At 43.6% G+C, this 21,790-nt stretch overlaps 6 protein-coding genes across 12 annotated transcripts in view; 1 reads left to right on the forward strand and 5 right to left on the reverse strand.

The window, feature by feature from the left end:
- fcsk (fucose kinase) overlaps positions 1-3,590 on the reverse strand; it is an 11,038-nt gene extending 7,448 nt beyond the window's left edge. The window contains 9 exon segments of the mRNA XM_025055999.1: positions 117-288; positions 397-516; positions 813-893; positions 1,045-1,142; positions 1,502-1,574; positions 1,693-1,818; positions 1,954-2,004; positions 2,343-2,494; positions 3,034-3,590. Coding sequence (XP_024911767.1) covers positions 117-288; positions 397-516; positions 813-893; positions 1,045-1,142; positions 1,502-1,574; positions 1,693-1,818; positions 1,954-2,004; positions 2,343-2,494; positions 3,034-3,112 — 952 coding nt within the window. The 5' untranslated portion in view covers positions 3,113-3,590.
- An 843-nt stretch (positions 3,591-4,433) lies between these two features.
- Positions 4,434-7,098, reverse strand: pclaf (PCNA clamp associated factor). The gene is made up of 4 exons (XM_008311358.3): positions 6,941-7,098; positions 5,835-5,921; positions 5,089-5,269; positions 4,434-4,578 (listed from the first exon to the last, which is right to left on the reverse strand). Exons 1-4 carry the CDS (start codon positions 6,984-6,986, stop codon positions 4,542-4,544), a joined length of 351 nt encoding a protein of 116 aa, XP_008309580.1. The 5' UTR covers positions 6,987-7,098; the 3' UTR covers positions 4,434-4,541.
- Positions 7,099-7,671: 573 nt separating this feature from the next.
- Positions 7,672-12,875, reverse strand: nedd1 (NEDD1 gamma-tubulin ring complex targeting factor). Of its 5 annotated transcripts, none has more exons than XM_008311362.3 (16): positions 12,745-12,875; positions 11,986-12,129; positions 11,708-11,802; positions 11,398-11,514; positions 10,943-11,083; positions 10,641-10,870; positions 10,328-10,529; positions 9,948-10,197; positions 9,585-9,635; positions 9,371-9,463; positions 9,125-9,291; positions 8,854-9,004; positions 8,484-8,625; positions 8,336-8,402; positions 7,858-8,118; positions 7,672-7,825 (listed from the first exon to the last, which is right to left on the reverse strand). In XM_008311362.3, exons 2-15 carry the CDS (start codon positions 12,119-12,121, stop codon positions 8,014-8,016), a joined length of 1,947 nt encoding a protein of 648 aa, XP_008309584.1. In that variant the 5' UTR covers positions 12,122-12,129; positions 12,745-12,875; the 3' UTR covers positions 7,672-7,825; positions 7,858-8,013. The 5 variants fall into 5 exon arrangements, with proteins under 5 accessions (XP_008309584.1, XP_024911768.1, XP_008309581.1 ...); XM_025056000.1 differs by having other exon boundaries at positions 8,812-9,004; XM_008311359.3 differs by having other exon boundaries at positions 8,803-9,004.
- A 537-nt stretch (positions 12,876-13,412) lies between these two features.
- On the forward strand, positions 13,413-15,577 carry lyrm5b (LYR motif containing 5b). Its single transcript, XM_008311365.3, has 3 exons — positions 13,413-13,669; positions 13,991-14,040; positions 14,555-15,577. The coding sequence occupies exons 2-3, from the start codon at positions 13,996-13,998 to the stop codon at positions 14,759-14,761; spliced, it is 252 nt and encodes an 83-aa protein (XP_008309587.1). The 5' UTR covers positions 13,413-13,669; positions 13,991-13,995; the 3' UTR covers positions 14,762-15,577.
- On the reverse strand, positions 15,532-18,905 carry LOC103379720 (uncharacterized protein DDB_G0271670). 2 transcript variants are annotated; one of them, XM_008311364.2, is made up of 11 exons: positions 18,763-18,905; positions 18,100-18,269; positions 17,908-17,965; positions 17,249-17,789; positions 17,003-17,097; positions 16,838-16,927; positions 16,567-16,642; positions 16,371-16,462; positions 16,001-16,119; positions 15,816-15,915; positions 15,532-15,721 (listed from the first exon to the last, which is right to left on the reverse strand). In XM_008311364.2, the coding sequence occupies exons 2-11, from the start codon at positions 18,231-18,233 to the stop codon at positions 15,650-15,652; spliced, it is 1,377 nt and encodes a 458-aa protein (XP_008309586.1). In that variant the 5' UTR covers positions 18,234-18,269; positions 18,763-18,905; the 3' UTR covers positions 15,532-15,649. The 2 variants fall into 2 exon arrangements, with proteins under 2 accessions (XP_008309586.1, XP_008309585.1); XM_008311363.2 differs by having other exon boundaries at positions 17,003-17,100; positions 18,763-18,904.
- A 99-nt stretch (positions 18,906-19,004) lies between these two features.
- Positions 19,005-21,580, reverse strand: sycp3 (synaptonemal complex protein 3). Of its 2 annotated transcripts, none has more exons than XM_008311366.3 (8): positions 21,385-21,580; positions 20,991-21,075; positions 20,831-20,862; positions 20,062-20,179; positions 19,897-19,996; positions 19,720-19,818; positions 19,496-19,600; positions 19,005-19,331 (listed from the first exon to the last, which is right to left on the reverse strand). In XM_008311366.3, the coding sequence occupies exons 1-8, from the start codon at positions 21,506-21,508 to the stop codon at positions 19,278-19,280; spliced, it is 717 nt and encodes a 238-aa protein (XP_008309588.1). In that variant the 5' UTR covers positions 21,509-21,580; the 3' UTR covers positions 19,005-19,277. The 2 variants fall into 2 exon arrangements, with proteins under 2 accessions (XP_008309588.1, XP_008309589.1); XM_008311367.3 differs by having other exon boundaries at positions 19,046-19,331; positions 20,991-21,072; positions 21,385-21,577.
- Positions 21,581-21,790: the final 210 nt, after the last annotated feature.

Below are 21,790 nucleotides of genomic sequence, written 5' to 3' on the forward strand. Positions count from 1 at the left end.
GGTGGATATGTATATTACACAATCGTAGCACTCCAGGAGGGTTGAGGGTTCAATCCCCGGCGCTGCCTTCGGGTCCTCAGATAAATGAAGCAACATGTTGACGTGGAGACACCAACCCAGCATGAGTGGAGTTCCTCTGAGAATTCTCCACAGTTCTGTCCTGCCTCCTCTCACCATCACCCCCTGTGGCCCCACAGTGGAACTGCAGCCGGCTCTCTCCTCAGTCACAAACTGGTCTTGAGTCAGATCTGAGCAGAGACACTTCAGCATGTCCAGGAAGAGAGAAATCTGAGGGGCAGGGGGAGAGAGAGGGCAGTGGAGGGACAACTCAGGTTTTTATGAGAGTTCTGGATGACATTTTTATTTGAGAGGTTTGATTGTTTGGCTCCCGTCTACCTGCAGGGGCGGAGCTCCAGAGTCCAGGCCCAGGTAGGTGCAGCCGTCCAGAGGTGGAGTGACGTGGGTCTGCAGCAGCTTCTCTGACACAGAGCTGCTGAAGAAAACTGGACCAGAAACCTGAAACAACAGGATAAAAAAAACATTGAAGCTCTCACAGCAGCTGGTCCTGTCACCTGACCTATTGACCTCAGAGTTTGACAGAACCTGACGTTCCAGCAGCTCAAAGCTCTGAAGGTTCTAGATTATTCAGCAGCTCCTAAGAAGGTTCTGTCTATTATGGTCCAGACCATAATAATAATAATGAAACCACTTCCTGTAACATGAGCTCAGCTGAGTGACAGGCTGGGATAATCATCTGGGAGCTCACACCACAACAAAGAGTAACAAAGACCAGCTTCAACGTTAGAACATACCAGCGGTACTTTCCCATCAGGCATGAGTGCCTGTTGAATCTGCTCATTGGTTCCCTTGTAGATAATGTCCCTGACCTGACCCTGTCACACAAAACAAACACACCTTCAGAGCAACCAAAAAAGTGTTTAAAAAAAACAAACAATTTTACACTAATATAAATATGTTTCATTATCTTTACCAAGACAGAATAAAAACAGGAAATACATAATAAACTAGAGGAAGTAGAAGCACCTGCTGGTCACACAGGTAGACTCCATGGTTGGCTGCATAGGACACGTCACCTGGTACTGACAGCACACGAACACCAGAGAAACTTTCCCAGGAGAGAGCTGAAACACACACACGCACACATACACACACACATACACCTTATCATTATATCAGGTTGGTTCTTTTGAAGTCCTGGTCTGACCAGTCGGTTCAGTCTGAACTCCTGTCAAATATTTCTATCTGTTCCAACTATTGATGTCATCAAATGCCAGCAGTGTCAGGTGATGATGATGGTGATGATGATGATGATGATGATGTGTAGTTGTCAGTCGTTCAGGTATAAGGAACTGTCTGTCTTTACCACTATGTCACTTTGAAGGGATATTTACACCGTCAATACAGCTGTGTACTACACAAATACACACAACTGTAGAAGCCAGTAACAGTTAGAGTGTGTGTGTGTGTGTTAGAGACTCACCAAAGTCAGGAGGGACAGTGAGGATCATGTCAGTACTGCAGACCCAAACACCAGGAGGAGAACCAGGACAGATCTAACAACAACAACAACAACAGTTTAATGGACGACAACAGTCAGTCATCACCTTCTACCGTTCATTTATTAAAATAAATAAATCTCCTGAAGTTGAGACATGAAGACAGGAAGCTGACCTTGGTACTGAGACAGTCCAGAAGCAGATCCAGGCAGCAGACCGGAGCCTGGACCTTCTGATCCGGTTTCTCTCGGGGCAGCCAGCAGAACGCTCTGCTGCAGGAGCTCCATGGAAAATCTCGTCCCTGAAAAAAAGGATCAGCAATAAAACAGTGATGATGATGATGATGACCTCTGTGATGACCCTAGCCCTAACCACTGAGTGTGCCTGTGTCCAGGGGTCATTAACAGTAAGTGTAGCTGGGTGTGACTGGACCTACTGTGTGGAGGATCAGGATGTGAGCGCCGTTCAGGACGTCGGCCGTCACCACCTGAACAAAAACAAACAGAACAGTTTGTCTGTAGACACTTCAAGGGTGGATTATTACTGGGGTAATTGGTCCCTGCACAGGTGTGTCCCAGATATCAAACATTCAGACAGGACACATCCTGAAGAACTGGAAATACAACCAGTGAGTATTATTCTCCAGCCAGACGCTCAGGGTTAGTCACATCAATCTTCTTTGGATCGCTCTCATTGGCTGTTGTCAACAGCTGTTTGGACACGTTTGGACCAACTGACCATGACGGCTGTCAACAACTACTGTGCACAGCTGGGAATCATGGGTAGACACGTGATTGGTCGGCACCTCCTCTGACACAGACTTACTGTGTGTCCTGCTCTGTGACTCAGGTGTTCAGCAGCGACCAGCAGGGCGTTCAGCGTGGCCCCTCCGCTGCCCACGGGCTGACGACGGTCCTGAACAGTCAGGAGCAAGGCATCTTCAGAGATGAAGCCACACTGCTGCCGCAGCTCCAGCTCTGAAACACACACAAAAAAAACAATCTTTCAGGCTGATGATCACATGACCCTCAGCCTGGTTCAGACCTGCTTCTCACCCCAGGTGGCAGCAGTTCATACAGTGGTCTGTACAGATAAAAAAATATACATGTTATCAGGTTCTTAATAGTATTTTGATTCCCGAGGGTGTGGGGGGGTCGGAGTGGGTGCGTGAAAACATTTCTGTCTGTATGACAGAAAATAACTGAGAACCACTGTCTTACAGGAGCGTGGAACTTCACTCATTCACTGCTCGGTTTGGCTGTAGTTAGAGTAACAGCTGAGAACAATACATCAGAGAGCCAGAGATAGCTAACAGCCAGGCTAGGCTAAGGCTACACGGCTAAAAATATTGCACAGTAATAAAAAGTAATAACAAAAATAAATAAACAGATCAGAAAATGGCCCCCTGAACATCATAATAATTTATGAAAGTTGTAAGTCCCCTTAGAACCAGAGGAGGAGTGAACTGTCAGGAGGGTGACAAAGATCGTACCGCGGAGACAGACGCTTCACTCACCTCTCTGGAAGGCGTAGACGCTGTCTTTGTGCTGGCAGGTCAGAACCACCACCGTCCACCTCCATCCGCCGCTCGACATCTTCTCTGCCAGACCCTCTCCTACCGCACCGGGTCGGTACTGCGTCGTCCTTCACGCACCTGCTCCCCTGTGCTGTCTTCTTGGGTGGGGGGAGAAAGAGGAGCGGAGAGAAACCGTGCTCTCCGCAGCCCACAGCAGCGTCGCTTCCCGCCGCTGACAGAGTGGAGAAGCTTCTGCGGGAAGTTGATCGGTTATACCACAGAGTCAGAGGGGCGGGGCTAAAAGTAACGGTCCTCTTTCACAGCCGCTAGTTACTGTTAGTTCCATGGAATTGTCGTTTCGGAACAACCACCGACTGGAGGTCGGTTCTCGCCGGTATGGCCGCCTGGGCTCACGTACCAGTGTTTACTTTTGACCTTTGAACCTCACGACGTGGCGTTGTGTTCACGGACCGATGTTTTTTTTCATTAGCTTCTAATTGAAGTAGAAGAACATGATTTAAATGTACTCTGTGACAGATTTAGGTGAACCCAAGACACCCAGTGAATTTTTATTAAGAAATGCAAACTATAACCACTAGGTTGTGTTAAATCCTTTAGAAATATTAAGATGAACCGAATGAGGTCACTGTCCTTTCAATTTCTTCCATTTTATTAATCTATAAATGGAGCAAACTCACTTTTTTACGATTTCCAGTGTAATACAACTACTTCAGTTCACTGTACAACACTTGTATGTTCTAAACCACTTTTTGTCAAAAATAAATAATTGAACAAAGTTCACACATTTTAGAATTAACGGTTCTATAGTGGAACCTTAACTAAGTATACGTTAGACTGGAGCGCTCCATGGAACAGTGATCCAGTAGAGGGCGCTCTGAGAACACTCAGATCAATGAAGACTTTACCTACCAACGTCTCCGTCACCGCTGCTCACGCTGGAGAACACCCGTCTCTGTTCATCAGATGGAAGCCTGTGTAGCACCAGGATCATTCGGGAGCTGATGATCCAGACCTTCAGAGCCTCCGAGTCTGTTTCTGACTTCGATCCAATCCCATTACAAAACATTTTCCCATTTACTGGAACTGTTTCCTGATTTCTGGGCCGAACCGGTGACACAGAACCCAAGATACAGACCTGGGACTTTAAACATTTTGGACCCAAGTCTTTAAAGGTCCCACATGTCACAATGTTCAGAACCAAGACACTGAATGAAGAAAATCAACCAGTGCTGCCTCTGGTGGACATTTTTTAAATTACCACTGATGTGAATTGATCAATTTTCTTAGACTTTGGTGACAGGTTACTGCTGGTTACCACTAACCATCTACAGCCCAAATCTGAGGAGCCCGTTCAGACACACACACACACACAACTCAGCAACTTCCAAACATGACCAAATGTTTAATCAACTATACAAAGTGTAAAAAAAATATATATACAGATGTACATGAACCAGTGGTTGAGCAGAGTCAGGGAGCCTTCATCTTCATTCCTCATCCTCCTCATCAGGCAGAGGCCTGGACCTGCACATGAGAGAACATCAGTCCAAAATACACAAAACCATGGTGCAGGGCCCAGTGGTAACCACCATTTCATCCATCACAGGGTCATAACAGACCACACAAAGTTAGAGATGGGAATCAAACCCCCAACCTTGATACCAGATATATGGTTGTAAGAAAATATAATTTCATACACTGAAGTACTGTGATATAGTATTTTCTTTTCTGGTACTGTATCAATATCCTACATCAGTGTATTGATTTTTTATTAATCACCAATTCCCAGTCCAATATTCCTGGTGTTAATGAATTTTCTTTTTCCCTTTCTTTCTTCTCTAGTGATCCCTCTGTTCCAATGTTAGTAACCTCATGTTCAAATGGAACAGCATTGTGTATTTACTTTAATGACACTTTGACGTTAGAATGGGGAAAAACTCAATATATCCTCGTGCCAATAATGATATAGTATACTGATTCTACTTCCTGTTTCTATCTTGGTCAAAGTTTAACCTTTCTTCAGATGTGACTCACTTCCTGTTGGCCTTTGACATCCCGCTGCCTCCGGCCTCTTCATCGTCCTCCACCAGTGCTGGACACTGGTTCTCCTTCTCTGTTTTTCTGGGTGGACCACCGAAGAAATCCCCGATTCCTTTCTGCCAGGTAGGAGTGGGACGAGGACACACAGCATTTCCTCCGGCATATTTGTTCTTGGCTGAGGCAAAAACAAACAGTAAAAATATGGAATAGGAACGTGGACAGTATCAGTAACAAATGATAAATAATTCATTCTGGTTTTCAACCTATTAAAAACCAGAATTTTCCAATTAAATGACTTTCATGGATTTTGGATTTGTTTCTTAGCAAAAGAAAAGTTACATCAGTTCTCTGTTCACCCTTCAGTGGGGCTGTAACGCTGCACCGTGAATTGGTTAAAAACTGATACTAATCTGTGACAATTCTCATCAGTTGAAATAAAAACTGAATCCATGACACTACACACTCTAGCTCAGCAGGTGACAGTATGCGTCTAACACCATTTCTTTTTTTGTGGTTTCATATATTGACAGTTAACCAGGTCAATAAGACCAGACCAGTTTGACTTTAAATCAGTGCAGATCAATGGTGATGTGCAGCCTTTCTGGAAAGAAATGTGACTTTTTTCCTCTTCTGTTATTGAAGAGAACAACAGTTTGTCTGAAGCTCATGTGGTTTAAAATAAAATTGTAAATAAAAAAAAGTACGGTGATGTGAGTGTGGGGAGAGAGAGAGTCACTGACAGGGTGTAGAGGCAGAGCTGCTGCTGCTGCTGGGAGAGTTGGCTGAACTAGAGCCCAGAGATTTCCTCGGAGCAGAAGCTGCAACAGCTGCAAAAAAGAAAGAAACACAAGAAAATGTTTTTTAGTAAAATACATTCAAAGATGAAAAAAAAAAACTCAATCAGCTACAGTCACATTCAATGAGCAAACCGTTGTCTTTATCGATAATTATATTTATATATATAAGAATTCATACACGTTATGTCCCTCTGTACTGAGTTCTTCAGATCACTGAACCGTACCAGTGTCCCCTGGTACTCACGTGTCTAACCTTCAGAGTTTATTTTGGTTTTCGGTGCGTAGCAATGCTCACAGTAGAACAATGGCGCCCCCTTATTTTCAATCTTACTCTTTTTTTCCAAAGTTAATGTTAACGGTTTTTTGTGTCTGTGTTGTACTCCCTACAGTAATAGAACTTTAGTCCTAAGAAGAAATACTGCCCGGTGCGCCGAACACCACCAACATTCATGTCGAAAATAAATCGCTGTTCGCATACATACGATAACATTTCAACACCGTAAATCAAGAGATAGATGCATGTAAAAAAAGTGAACAAACTCAATGGAGTTCTGTTCAGTCTGCATCAAGCTCCGCCGAGGCGCTAAAATCTGGCGCCACTTTGCACAAAACACGTATTGTCGTCTAAGGGAACAAATACAACAGCATTACAATGTCGGCGGAAATCTGTTAAAGACAGTTTTACCACGACCTGGAGCTAATGTCAATCGTTTTCCTCAAGGCGGAAACTTAAGTTAACGCAGCTGGAAAACTGGACGTTGGCGGGATTTCTGCCACCAGAGGCAGAAGTTTAGCAAGTTTGGTTGGTTTAACAAATCTCACTCACCAGTGTTGCGCTAATAACGGTCTATCGTCATTACGTCAGTTTTTAAATGTCGTGTCACAATAAATTTAAATCATTTTTACATCATTTTAACGCTGACAAACGGCCAGCTCCAAGCGCTTTCAGCGGTGTTCTCCCAATACTTAACTAAACAATAACCAAACTTTGTCTAAATCCTGATTTTCTCATCGAGTACACGGCAAGTGTCCTCGTTGTTTGTCTTTACCTTTTCTATAAGTCCCAGGGACACTGTCGGCTTTAGTCCGCACCATGTTTAACCACGCTGTGAAGTCTGACTACGGACCGAAAGCAGAAAGCTCCAGCAGACTGGTAAATGAGTAGCGTCCCGCCGTTCTTTAAAAGCACCGGAAGAAGCTGCCAATGTTTCTTCTTCTGCGGCAGCTGGTGATTATTTATTTTAAGCAGATACGATGCGACACTGCCCCCCACTGATGCACCCAGTAAATCCCCTGAGTGCATCAGGTTTTGATATACATACATTTTTTATATTTGTGGGTTTTTTTCATCTACAGGAATAAATATTTATAGTGTTTGTAAAGTATCTTTTATGTAACTTTTTGCAAATATTTTGCAAATAATTAACTTTTTCTGGTTCTATTTTACATGTTTTTTTTAGTATTTCTTCAGGACATACTTTTATTGTTTTATGAATTTTATAATGGTATATTTTTCTTTAACATATTTAGCTACATTTGGAGCTAGTGACCAACCATTTCTGAGCTCACCCTTTTCACAGTGAACTATTAGCTTCCTTGGAACAGTATATGAACAACTTGGCTAAGATAAACTTAACTAGTTCCATTTTTAGGTCGTGTTATGATTGAAGTGGTTTTTATCCAAATAAGTTTGTGTTAAACAGATGCTGGAGTTCCTTATTTGGTTATTAATTTAATTTCTCAAAAAAAAACTGAACATAATGATTTAAAGACAGAAACATTTCAATGTAAACTTGTTCTTTATTCTGGTAAAAACCAATAAAATCTGTTTCAGAAAAGTTAAATTACATGTTCATAATGTTCAAGTTTTCAATATTTTTTCTTTCTTTTTTCCAGGTATCTACAAAACACACACACATACACGCACACACACGTAGTATCTACAAAACACACACACATACACACGGCACTGATTAGTGATCAGCTCCACAAGGCGCCGCTGCTCTTTTCTTCAGTGACAGACGGTGGTCGTTCGTTGGCAGCAGCAGTTGGCTGGTGACTCCTCTTCACGGTCGTCTTCTCTGTCCTCGGCGGTTGACGGGGCCGAGGTCAGGAGTAGCGGTCAGTAGTTGGTCCTCAGTTTGCGGTTCTCCTCCCGGAGCCTGTGAACTTCCTCCACCAGAGACTCGTTCACAGAGTACTTCTCGATCAGACAGTGGACCTCGTTCTAAAAAGACAAGTCAGATACGTCAGTGCTGATGGTCCACTGACACCTGGTGTTTCATCATCTCATCTACCATCTGGTTTCATTTTCTAATGTTTAAATTAGATTCCATTCAAATGTATTGATCCCAGACTGTGGAGGACTTTAACTGAAGGTTGGGTTTAAAGCTAACAGCTACATGCTAACAACCCAGAGATGATTCTACTGGACCGGTTCATACCAGCTGGATGTAGAACTGTCGAATCATCTCCACCTGGAGGTTGACGATGTCTCTGTGCCAGGTGTCTCTGAAAAGATGGAGACAAAAAAAATCAGTCTCAGGGTGGACACCACCACACTGTGGTGCGAGTCTGTGGTCAGGACCAGACCTGAGGTCCTCCAGGGTTTCATGGATCATGTTCTGGATGAAGTGGATCTGAAGTGAAGTGAGAGGAGCCGCACCTCCCTGACCCACCACCTCAGCAATGTTCTGGGTCAGAGTGGAGGAGACGGACGGGGGCAGAACAGGAGCTGAGGACGGAGAACCAACAAGTCAGGAACCAGGATCATTAAACTCAAGTCTGAACAGCTCCCTCTGGAGGTTCGGCTAAGGTATAACAGCAGCATCAACCACAGGTTCAAGTTCACATGACCCAGTGGTCACAGACCTTCAGTAGCCAAAGTTCACATGACCCAGTGGTCACAGACCTGCCTGACCCGCTGCTGTGGTGGGCGCAGCTCCATGTTGTGGTGACTCACAGCTCAGTGGAGCCTGGAAACCATTGGCTCTGCGTAGACTTGGCTCTGGAGTGAAGAATGGTGGCGCTGGTTGGATGTGATTGGTCTGCTGGGATGATGGTGGCGTGCCATGACCATTGCCCTCCAGACTGGAACAGCTAGGTTTGTCTGACTGTTGAATGTTAGAAAAAGAAAATCAGACCAAAGTCCATAGAAAAAAAAATCACAGATTTCAGAGGAAATCTGTGATTTTAGCTCAGATCATGATGGAAAAACGGACACAGGGCAGCACCTTTCCAGAGTCACATGACCCAGCAGCGGCAGCAGTAATTGGCTCTTCTTCTCTGATTGGTGGTGGGGTCGTGAAGAGTGACAGTGGGCTGTAGCACCGTCCTGCAGGGGTGAGCAGCGGCGTTCCCAGAGGAGTTTTACGATGACAGCCATCAGCAGAGTGAGAGTCTGGAAAAAAACAGAAACGCACTGTCAACAAGTTCACGCTGTGATTTGAACTATTCACACCACTGCAGGGAAGACTGACCATCTCTGACCGGTGAGAAGATGTCCAGACTGGCCCTGCCCACCACCTGCTGCTGACCCTCCCCCTCTCTGGACAACAGCTCCAGACTGGAAACTGTAGAAGGACAGGGACAAGTTAGTGCTGACACAGCAGCAGCAGTAACATCAGCAGCAGTAACAGCAGCAGCAGTAACAGCAGCAGCAGTAACAGCATCAGCAGCAGGTCACTGTCCTACCTTGTGTCCGTCCAAATGGCGTGTCTCCACTTGGCCCCTGCGTTCTGGAGTCTGGGACAAATAAAGGACATCACATGGGGGGTGTCACATAAACATGTTAATTAATTTGTGAAGTTAATTGTTATTCCTCCGTCATCATTGGTCTAAAATCATGACCTTTGTCAAAATATTTCAGTTTTCTGTCCCATGATGTAATAACAAAAAAAGCAAAACAATGTTTAAAAATTACACAGTAAATCTATAAAATAAATACTGAACAGACTTAAATGAAAACAAACCTTCATTCATACAAAAGTCTGATCATTACAGAAAGTGACCTCAGAATCGATCATCCTCAGATTAATCAATAATCTCATCACTCACCGTCTCGTGCAGGAGAGAAGACGTCCAGGCTGTTGCGTCCCACCTTGTTCTTCTCCTCCATGGCCACAGGGGGCTCTGACCCCTGCTGACCTTCAGCTACCCTGGCCATGACCTCTGCACCAGTGACACCTGTGGATGGTTTGTGGGGGGTGGAGCCTGTGCTGGGGGTGGGGTCTGACTGACCGCTGGACACACGGGTCAAAAGTCGTTTGGTGCTGGAGATTTTGGTGGAGCCCATTTTACTGGTGGACTGGAAAAAGAAAATGTTTTTATAAAGGTGCCCCCCCCCGTCTGAAGAACCAAAGTGAGTACTACTCATGTACTTTGTCACTGTATTTGATCTTATATACTGTGGTCTCCATGGCGACCACAGCCCATACCTTGTGTCTGCTGCTGCTGCTCTGGAAGCGAAGGCAGGTGACCGAGGTTTTGTGTGCCACGGTGATCTTGGTGGGGGCGCTGGAGTTCCTCAGGTCGTACTGGTAGATCTTTCCCTGCGTAGATCCGACCACCAGACCTGTGCCGTCCAGAGTGAAGTCCACGGAGGTCAGAGGAGTGTCCACTCTGATTGGCCGCAGGACGCTGCACAGTCACAGAGGAATGAGGAGAAAATTCACCAGTGAAGTTTTGGAACGTTCTGGATTTTTTTCCACATTCTATCTGATATAATTTTCAGTCCACACTCGGCCTTACATCTTGCTGGCCGTGTCGTAGCAGACAATCTTCTTGTCCAGTCCCACACTGACAACCAGAAGTTCGCTGGCAGGAGAGAAAGCCAGGCCGGAGCCGGGGGCTTTGTGGGCTCCATCAAACACATGGAGCTCCTTCTGGGAGTTGGCGTCCCAGAGGACGACGGTACCACTGTCGGACACACTGCCCATTAAGGAGCGCTTCAGTGTGGACAGCCTGAGGTCGTGGATTGGCTGAAGGAGGAAACAGTTTGATTGGTCCAGATCTTCTGAATATTCAAACTCACCTGAAACACCAGCACTCACCTGGTTGCTGCCGTGGCCAAAAGCTTTACTGGACAGGTTGGTGGTCAGACTGTGAAGGACCAGGTCTCCACTGGTGGAGCCTGAGGCGATGTAGCTGTCGTTGGAGTTGAAGGACACACAGGTGACTTCTTCTTTATGGTCCTGAGGACGAGACGGAGAAGGAACAGTGAACGGATGGAAACCTTGTGCAGACCAGCGCCCCTCCACAGGAGAGTTCTGATGGTCTCCATCAGTGACAAAGCTCCAGCTGATGTTTTAAATGTCTATATATGTGTGAATATACGAAAGTATGTATGTAATATCCATGTGTATGTGTGTGTGTGTGTATATATATATATATATATATATATATATATATATGTTATGTTGTCAGTCTGTGTCGTCTCGTTCATTGTCCTCCAACAAAGACAGCGCTCACAGCGGGTCTCAGGATGGAAACCTGAGAAAAGTCCCACCTTGAGAGTTCGGTGCAGTCTCTTGGTCTTCAGGTCCCACAGGTGAACACAGTGATCCAGACCCCCGCTCACCAGAAACTGGGAGGAGGAGCTCAGACACACACGGGTCTGTTTTTTCTGAAAGACACCAAGATGAAGAGGCGTTCAGAGGAGGAGCAGGAGGAGGAGGAGAGATAAAACCTGTCCCACAGACCACCAGTGTCCAGAGAAATCAGTGAAAACAACTGAGACACAGAGACATTGAAATAAGAAATAAATAGTGATAGTGGTTCCACTGCTGCTGCACTGGGTCCAATCTGTCATCACATACCCCATCAGCCAGTTCCACCAGAGGAACTGGGCTGGACTTGAGACTGGAGACCACCAGTTTGTCTCCGCTGCTGCTGGCACTGACCAGGTAATGATCTGAGACCTGAGTCAAGGTTGCGTCACACAGTTTGACTATGACCTTTAACCTTTGAAATATGTCAGAAATATAAGGGAAGTCAAACGGAGACAGTGAAACATTTTAACCTGACAGCGGCCATCAACGGTACACCGATGATGATCGACTCCACGACTCAGTCAACAGTGACACAGAGAGGATACTGTTGGAGCTCCAGCACGCCTGAGCCACAGGGTGACTGATGCTGTGTGGGTTGAACTGTTCCAGCGGAGCCATGGAGACTGCATCCCAGATCTTCACACAGTCTCCTGTTGACACCAGGCGGGTGGTCTCCTCCATGGTGACAGCTGCAGGTACAGACAGTCGGGAATTAAAGCAGAAAATTAAGTTTTGTTTTACAATAACCTCAGTTTGAGTTAATAACGAATTGGGCCTCATTAAAAAAACAGTGACAAATCAGCCCGGAAAATAACCGGATGTTTATTATACGGAGGTTGAAAGACAAATACAGTCACTCTCCCACTTCTGTTTACTGTGCAGCCCAAACTTAGGCTAAAGAACAAGTCTATATCTTACTATTAAAATTTTGCCCTGCAAATAAAACAATTGTCTATATTTTGGAGGACCTACGGTCAAGAAAATAAACTGTCTATGGAAGATTGCGCTCTAGTTTTACGAATACATTTAAAATTTAAAAATTAACAAAAAAGGAAATCCGAGTGAAACCATTATTGTAAACAATTTACCACAAAAAGTTGATAGAACATCAGTAAAAAGAGTTAGTGAAGTTAGTTCTGGATTTGACAGGCGGCTAACAGCTAACTCTACCTTCAACACAAAACAACGGATTGAAAAGTTAACAACCGGTTGAATGTTGAACAGAAACAGTGCGAAACGATTGTTAACATTGGACTAAAGCTCTAACATTTAAAACCAATTATCAAATACAGCGAATTACTTACTTAAAAGAATAAACTTTTCGGAAACAACAACGAAAATGTTAAATGTTACCAGGCGTTAATTTTTTTCTAATTCATCGGAGGAAGAAACCCCGCCTAGATAAGGCGCTGATTGGTTAAACCTGACGTCAAACACAACGTTTACCAAATCAGCTACCTCTTAGCACAAAAAAACCAATCATAGGCATAAAGAGGCGGGACTATTTTGATTATGGTTAGGACACTGGACAAGACGCAAGAAACAAGAAACCGCCACTACGGTAAGTCAGAGGGGACAAAACTGACTGAACGTGACCAGGAAAATAAAGAAAGCACTTCGACCTGTCCGTCATTAGAAAGACTCTGGTCTAGTTTAGCCCAGTTAAACAGCAAACAGCGTATTTTGTGACGTGATTAACCAAGATCGACAAGTCTGTGTTTCCAAAATGAGATTAAAAAAGTTAAACTTGAGAAATACGTAGCAAAACATATTTTACATTAAATACTGGGGATAGAATACAGGTCATAACAACGTCTTATCTGAAACTAGTGTTACTGTTTTTTGTATAGCAACGTGCAGTGACACAAGTCTTGACCTCTTTCCATAATTATTTATCCATTTCAACTAAACAGAGATTGTCAGTGATCAACTGTGGTTCACGCAAGGACGATAAGAAGTCTGCACTTCCGGTTTGATGCGATTGCCATCTTGTTACTTTTTTTCATCTTTGGTTTTGTTTACCAGGCAGCTGTTTGACTGAGGGACAAATCAAGATTTAAGAAAATAGTCTGGAGAGTAAATGTTCAATATCATCGAGTTTATATAAGAGTGAGAATAGACACACGAGCTTAAACGTCGACGCTTTGACGAAAGTAATGAAAAGAATTTGAAGCTAAACGCGAAGCTAAAGGCTCGGCTCAACAGAACAAAGTTCAGGGACGAGCACAGGTGAGAACACACAGACACCTAATGTTTCTTTTCAGGTTAAAGGTCAAACTTACTTGAGTTATGTTGGAGTACTACACCAGAGAATTGCTTTTGATTTGATTAGATACAATGTTGGACACAGTGAAAGTCATAGTTATGTTGAAGGTTTGGGAGATATCGGAGCCGGAACAGCGATTGGTTTGTATTTTTATTGCAGTCATTGGTGCATTTTAAAGTTAAAAGCCATGTCTACGTCCCAATGAATTAGTAAATTAGAACTTTCCAAAATTGCCATTGAATATAATTATGCTAAACATTTGTTTTATTTTCTTCTGTTACCAGGGACGATGGCGAACCCTCTGAGAGCTGAAGTGGTTCGACTGTATAAAAACGTCAGTTTGCAGAAGAGTCAAGCAAAGTTAACCCAAAATCCATTATAAAGAGTGTGTAGGAGAAAATTATGTCTGAATATTGGCCCTAAAAATAATTTAGACAACATGTAAAGAGAAAACTTGGAAATACAGTGGGGCTTTGAGACACCAGTGCAATCCGTTCCACAACAGCACTTGTCTGTCAATCCACTTGTATCTCGTTTGCATTTTCCCCATTAAAATAGATATAAACAAATATATTGATAATATAACAATAATTAAGAAAACATTTTGTATTATTTTGCAAAAGTTCCAGACTTGTAACTTGGAAAACTCGTATGTCGGGGAGCTCGGATCTTGAAGCCCCACTGTATCTAATTATTTCAAAGCTAAGTATGTTGTATCAAACGTGTCTAAAAGTTAGATGATTTAAGACTAATATTACTAAAAGTGTCTTAAAATAAGTAAAGTTTTACACACGTGCAGCTAACGTTGTAAAAACACTAGCATCATGTTGTTCAACTCCTTTCTTTAGCTCCTGTATCTCGGCCGTGAGTATCCCAAAGGAGGCGACTACTTCCGGGATCGACTGCGAGCAGCGTTTAACAAAAACAAGGAGGTTCAGGATCCAGAGAAGATCAAGGAGATGATCACTCGAGGAGAGTATGTGGCCCGAGAGCTGGAGGCGCTATACTACCTGAGAAAATACAGAGCCATGAAGAAACGCTACTACGAGGAGTGACAGTATCACAGTAGACCCAGACTAATCTTAATCTAATCCCATCTGACAATGTACAAATTAATCTGTGATTACCTGGTGATAGTTTTGCTGCTGAGACTTTCTGGTGCTCACCAGTGTTTCCCGACATCAGCTCATATTTTACAGAAAAACCCTTAGGCGTACCACTGAAGAAAAGTGTCAGAAAATGGTCTGTAGTGAAATATAACAATCTCTTAGTTTTAATTCACTCACATTTTCCACTGTGGGCAGAAATTGAAGAAAGAGACAAAGATCTTCAAGCACTGTTTTTTTTTTTTTAAAGCCATATGCTGCCACCTATTGGAATAGTATTTGACTGAGTTAAAATGAAATGTTGAAGTCCTCCTCTGCTTCTCAACTTCAACGTTTTCATGTAGACCCAGGGATTTCTGTTTTAACATGTGGTAACTCCAGGATCCACATGGGGCACTGGTGAGCCTCAGTTTCATGGAACATGTTTAGGTTCTGATGACTGAAGATCTCAGCAGTAGTTGTTCAGCCCTCTCCCACCAACTTCGTTTCTGTCTGGTTGGCTGTCCTCACTGCACAGCGGTTTCTGAAACTGTGGTCATGGCAACAATGGTGACATCATCCCAGACGCCTGAGGACTCAGAGGTGGAACCTGAACCAGTCCAGGACCCTAACATCATATTTCAATAACACCTCAGTCTCTGACTGAGGAAAAATGAAACAGAAATGAAACCACTTCAAACTTCAAATGGTCTTGGTTGTAAACCAGAGGAAAACAACAATGAAGTCAAAATGTTTTAATACTTCTTATAATAAAAGATTAAAAACAGATCAAACACAATGAGAGTCATTCTTTAAAACAACATGGATCTTCAAAACATAGAACACAGAGGTCAGAGGTCAAAGGTTGGGAGGAGCCAATGTGTCTCCATCAGCCAGATTGGCCCTGCAGATAGGACAGGTGGTGTTGTCCTGTAGGGGGCGACGAGAAGATTGGATGTTTTAAAAAAATGTTGAACATTGTTTAAAGATAATGTCAGTGTGTGTGTGTGCGGTGTGTGTTTACCTTCAACCACCGGTCGATACATTTCATGTGGTAGTCATGGAAACAGGGCAACATCCTGAGCTTCTCGCCGTCGGTGTAGTCACAGAAGCAGATCTGACACCTGCAGAGACACAGAAGAAGAGTGTCACATGAGCTCTTGCTGATGATGTCCATCTGGAGGAACCCTGAGGAATTGGAGAACTTACTGTGTGTTCCCACCACAGCTCGCATTCTTGAAGGTTTTGGTCGGAAAACGTTGAATTTCTCTTTGCGTCAACTTCTTGGACATGACGGAACCTTGACGCTCCTCGAACTCCAGCAGGGCCTGAAGAACAAGGAGGACATGGAAGACATGAAGGTCGGAACAGCACTGATGTCACAGAGTCCTCTATCCTCAGGTCAAAGGTCAAATCTCTTAGACTTATTGACCTGTCATTGACTAAAACCTGACCCACTCCCTGACTAGTCCATCCAGAACTAGCTGTTGATCACAGGTTCTCCCCAGACCTGGAGACATGGAGTGTATTAAACCCTGTTGAAGCTCAGCTTCAGTGGTGTGTTGTTTCTGTTTCTCACCTCGTAGTCATTTCCCTGAGAGTCTCCTGGTCCGTCCAGGAAAGGGTTCCTCCTTCTGTTCCGCCCTCTGGGTCGGTGCTGACCAATCAGTTCTGTGGAGGAGAAGTGTTTTGTTAAGAACTAGCAGGGTTAGTGGGGCTAAGTGCTGTTCCAAACAACAACCAGAATGTGGCGCTCTGACTGTGAGAAAATGTACCATCATGAAAAGCCGCATCAGGAGAAACTGCCATCAGGATCTGAGACATCCAGCTGGGGGTGGTGTGAGGGAACATCTGCAGAGAAGAATAGGTGGAGATCAGAGGGACAGCAGCTCCAGCCAGTCCAGAGGACAGACATCTGTCTCATCAGTGTCTTCATCTTTCTGTAGGGCGTGCTCTTCTTACAGTTATCAGTCAAACATTTTCTAAATCACATCTGAACTGATTTTTCCCATGTGACAGGACGAGAATTTAAAGAGTCAGTCTCACTGTGTGGTGTCTGTACTGATGGTGAGGCTGATGATGTTGATGCTGACGAAACTGCTGTCTGTGGTGCTGCTCCTCTCGGTCAAACTGGGCCTGAAACGTCAGAGAAAAAGATTCTAGAATGTTCGTTCCTGTACATGTGGCGAACCGGAGCCCAACTGTTCTCACCTGAAGGTTACGAGCAAAAGCCTCGTCCTCAGTCGTCTGCAACGAACGGACAAACGTCTCATCATCATCACTAATAACGATCTCCTCCACTGCTGCTGCTGGAGACAATCACAAACACGAAGGTTAAGTTGACCCTCCATAGTTCTAAAATCACTGATTTTCTCTATGGACTTTGGTCTGAGCTATGAACTTTAAGTTTGTTTTGGAAAATACTTCAAACACTAATATATACATGTGAGTACTCACCTGGAGAGGTATTACCCTGTTCGGAGTCCAGCCACCTCCTCTCCTCTTCTGTGAGGAAGGACACAGAGTCAGAATCAGGAAATGGCGTTGGCGTCTGTCGTTGCGGTGATGATGGTGACAGTGACACTGGGGTTCGCCTCCCCCTCTCTCCCTCCCTCCCTGTCTCTCTCCTTCTGAATCTTGAAAGACTGGACTCTGCTGTGGATGTGGTGAGAGCCAATACTTCTACGTCCTCCTGTGAGACTTGAGTGGAGGAGAAGGATGATGAAGACGAGGACAGTGACGAGGAGGATGCAGAGGAGGACTGGGAAGAAGAGGATGAAGAAGTGGAGGAGAAACAGGAGACGGTGGACAGCGAGGCCTCCAGCCAGGAGGTGAGGGGGAACGACCTCAGAGATGAAGCAGGAACAAAACCATCGACACTTGATCCTGACATCGATGCTGATGCTACTGATGCTGCTGCTAGCCGCCGGCGTTTGGAGAAACCTCCATCTGTGCTGGGGGAAAAAGAGCCTCTGTCCAGTGACGTACGGACCCCAGCCTGAAATCAAAGACCATCATTGGTCAAGAAAACACACACCTGAGTGAGTGACCAACCGGTGGACAGTCCTGTTTTGGACTACGGCCTGTGGTCAACACCAGCCTGAGCTGGGACTTACAGAGTTTAATCGTTCTGCTGAGACTCGTCTTAATCTTCTGCGTTTGCCCAACTGTGGACTGCACAGAATGAAAAAAATAAAATAAAATTAGCAAAACAACAAAAAAACATTCACCTTTAACAACACATCATATTTCTATTTGAATATTTAAGTCTTCAGTTTCCTGGTGCTGACGTCACAGACAAACGGTACCTGGGAGTTTCTGGGACGATGACCGACATATCCTGGCAAAGATCGTCAGTCTGGTCAAGCAAGCACCCGCGGTTCAAAGGTCCAGGACTGTCTGGGTCCGGGTCGGACAAACTACCTGCTGACGTCTCGTCCATGGTCTCAGAGCGTCACAGAACCAGTTCAGAAACCACCTGGAACCGTTTCGATGACAGCGTTGACAAAAGTATGATGCTGTGTAATACTGCAACGCCCCCCCCCCCCCCCCCACTGTTGTAACTATTAACCCCTTCATAAATGAACATAACATTATAACTATTACAATACAATAATAAAGCCTTTGGTTCCCGATATCTTCATCCTCTGAAATTCCGCAATAGAACCCGTGCTACTGTCCCTTATTTTGGTCTGACAGTAAAGACAAGTCACGGCAGTGAAGTTTTGTTGATTTTGACACTATTATTTGATACATAACCGTGTCTTCTTCATTTATATTGATTTTAATTTATATAATAACTCATCTACATCCAACTGCATTTTTTAAAAATGGTTAGCATGAAGCCGACTCGTTAGCAAACTACAGTTAAATGTCGATGAGTAAAGACAAACACACAATCCTTCGACTTAATATTAAATCTACGAAATACTAACAACAATATAGAGGCAATTACTGTAAAAAAATTTTACCGATTTGAGCCTTCTTCCACTGTTTTTAGCGCAGTCAGGAGCGAAGAGGCCGCTGCTCAAGAGAAAACAGGAAACACTGCCCGGTGTAACCGGAAGTTCCGGGTGTTACGTCGAACAGTAAAACTTTTCATTTAGTTCCGCTGTATTCACAACATAAACACACAGTATGGTGTTTACATAGACACACACACACAAACATTTCAACATATAAAATGTTTAATTTAATGTTTGAAAGTTGCTCGTACATTTAGTTTGTTACAACGACACAGTCCGGGAAGTACTTCCACCAGAGGCTGCTGTCTTTAAAGATAATTCATGAAATAAAATACTGCACTGGTTTTAAACAATATTATTTTATTTTAATATTATTTTTTCCAGTTAATACTGTTAACTAAGTGGCATCAAAACAACTGAACTCCCACAAGAACAGAAACATTTATAATAACACCGCTGCAGGTTCAAATCTCCACGGAGAACCCTGGGAATGAGGAGCACATACTGGTGGAACACTGGTGCTAGAACAGCATGGACTGCAGAGACTTGCGGACAGTGGCCATCTCCTGTTGATGCTTTCCAGAACAAATCAGAACATCAGTCATCGTTATGTTTACTTTGATTAATAACCTCTGAACTATCTGTTAGAGACTACAAGCTAAACCTAAATGTTATTTCAGTGGGCTGCGATATATGTGACTGAGCCTCTAGTCCAGGACTTTTCTGAAACTTCACTCACCATTTCCATGAGAACCTTCTTTTGCAAGGTGTTCATCTCCTTCTTCAGTTCCTGTTGCGCCCCCTGCAGAAAAGACTCATGGGTCTTCTCCATGTCCTCTGTCATCTGCAGAAAGCACAGCAGCATAGCTGTAGTTAAACCACAACCTCTTCAAAAGCATGTCTCACACTACAGTTACTGTACATGTGTTTTGGTTAAGGGGGGCATTGTTGAAGTACATCTACCTTAACAAACTGCTCGTACAGCTTTCGGACCTTCTTAAGCTTCTGGTTCTGCATCACCCGAGCCTGTTGCAGGACTTTTTGCTGCTGTCTGAAGAGATCCTACAACCAACATTTTTAAAGGGTTACCTGCCCAGTCAGCAGCCTCTCTTCTAAACTCATTAACATCAGTGGACTAACGTTGAGCTGCTCTTCTTGCTCGTCACGCCTCTGGGCCTCCGTCTCCCACTGCTGCAGCGCTGCGTCCACCTGCTGGCTGTACAGCTGAGTCATCTTCTGCCTATAGACAGTCACAGTGAGATCAGCAGTCACTCTAAGTCCAAACCACTGTTTGTCTTCCAGTACCTCTGGGTGTGATGGTTGTTCCACAGTTGCTCCAGTTTATCTTGACTTCCCTTCATGTAGTTCTTGGTGAGAGACTCCAGACGTTTCTTCTTGGCCTGCATCACTTTGCTGATGTCAACTAGATGCAGATTAAACAGTGACTGGTACAATAAAGGAGGAGAGGAGGAGCTGGACCTCCTACAGAGTTAGTTAGAAAAACTGGTTATTAGGGATGTAACGATATGATGACACTCAGCTCAACATATGAGTCATGAGTTTTTTTAAACCACATGATCTCCAGACAAACAGTGACCAAATCCACAGATCCTTTCTCTGTCAAAACTGTGTAAAATCTTCAATAACAAAAAGAAAAAAGTCAGATTTCTTTCCAGAAAGACTGCACATCACTATTGATTTGCTCTGATTCAAAGTCAATCTGACCTGGTTAACTGTCAATATATAAAAACAAAAAAAGGAGGAGGGAAAAAATAGGAACTTTCTTTACAGGAACAGTGGAAAACACTGTTGGTGTCTGAGGAACACGTTCTGTTTCATCACCTAATGTCACTTCAGCCTACGCAGGGACCTGATGTCTGGGTTTAACAGTGAGTCACAACCAACGTTTTTAGGAGCATACTGACACCTACTGCACTAGAGTGTGTAGTGTCATATCATTACCAGTGACTTCTGAGATAACGCAGCCTACACCTTAATGCGCGATTAATTTTTTTTTCAACCGATTCACGATGCATCGTTACATCCCTAATGGTTAATATAAAGAGCTGCTCACCTCCAAATCTCTCCAACATTGACTGGACTTCGCTGCATCAGACCAAAGTCGGTTTACGGTAATCGAAACAGAAACATCACTGTTACATTCAATAAGACGTTTTTTATGTGGAATTATTTCACAGAATACTACAGCATTAACAAAGACGTTCACATTGTACCCGACACCAGTGGCTTTCTCCTCAGCTGAAGGGGCAGATGCTACTCTTTTCTTTGGCAGCTTGTGTGCAATTGGAGAATCTTCTGCTTGGAATAACAACGATAAATAATGTGCCTTTTTATTCATTTGATTGTTTATATTAGCATCATAATGACAAAAAGAATAAAACCAGAAGATTTTCTCTTTTCTATCCCCAATACTTTTTATGTTGCCCCAATACAGAATTGTAAGAAACAAATTTAATTGGACTTAACTTCATAATTTACACCAAAGTGTCAGAACTGACTGAAAATGTCTTGACGTTAACTTTAAAAAATTAACATGAAAAAAAAAATCGCAGACTCCTTCCCTGGAGTAAAAGGATGTTAACACTGACTGTGTTAAATAGCACTCACCTTCTCTAATCTCATCCTCAGAGCCACTGTTCTCTTTCGTTCCAACTTCTTCATGAAAATCATAAACTTTATCTGGTTTTTCATCGGACAGTTTTCTCTTCGCTGGTTTCCTGCCTGTGGACATTCTTCACTTCTGAACTGAATGCTAATTGCTAAAGCTAAGGGAAGCTTATAATATAATATATATAACTAATTATAATAATTATAATATAAAAATATATCTATTAACAGCCCTAAACAAAATGCGGATTATTAAGTGTCTTATGTATTAATGGGTAATCATATGATGTGAGTAAAATACTAATATTGGAGTAAAGAAAAAAATAACACAGCAGAGGGAGAAGAGTACGAACGGAAGCGCCGTTCCCGCCGAAAGTCATGATGCATTCATGGACCAGACCATGAA

The sequence above is a fragment of the Cynoglossus semilaevis genome, chromosome 6 (genome assembly GCF_000523025.1).
Source record: "Cynoglossus semilaevis isolate Cse_v1.0 chromosome 6, Cse_v1.0, whole genome shotgun sequence".
In the NCBI taxonomy this organism is placed as follows: Eukaryota; Metazoa; Chordata; class Actinopteri; order Pleuronectiformes; family Cynoglossidae; genus Cynoglossus; species Cynoglossus semilaevis.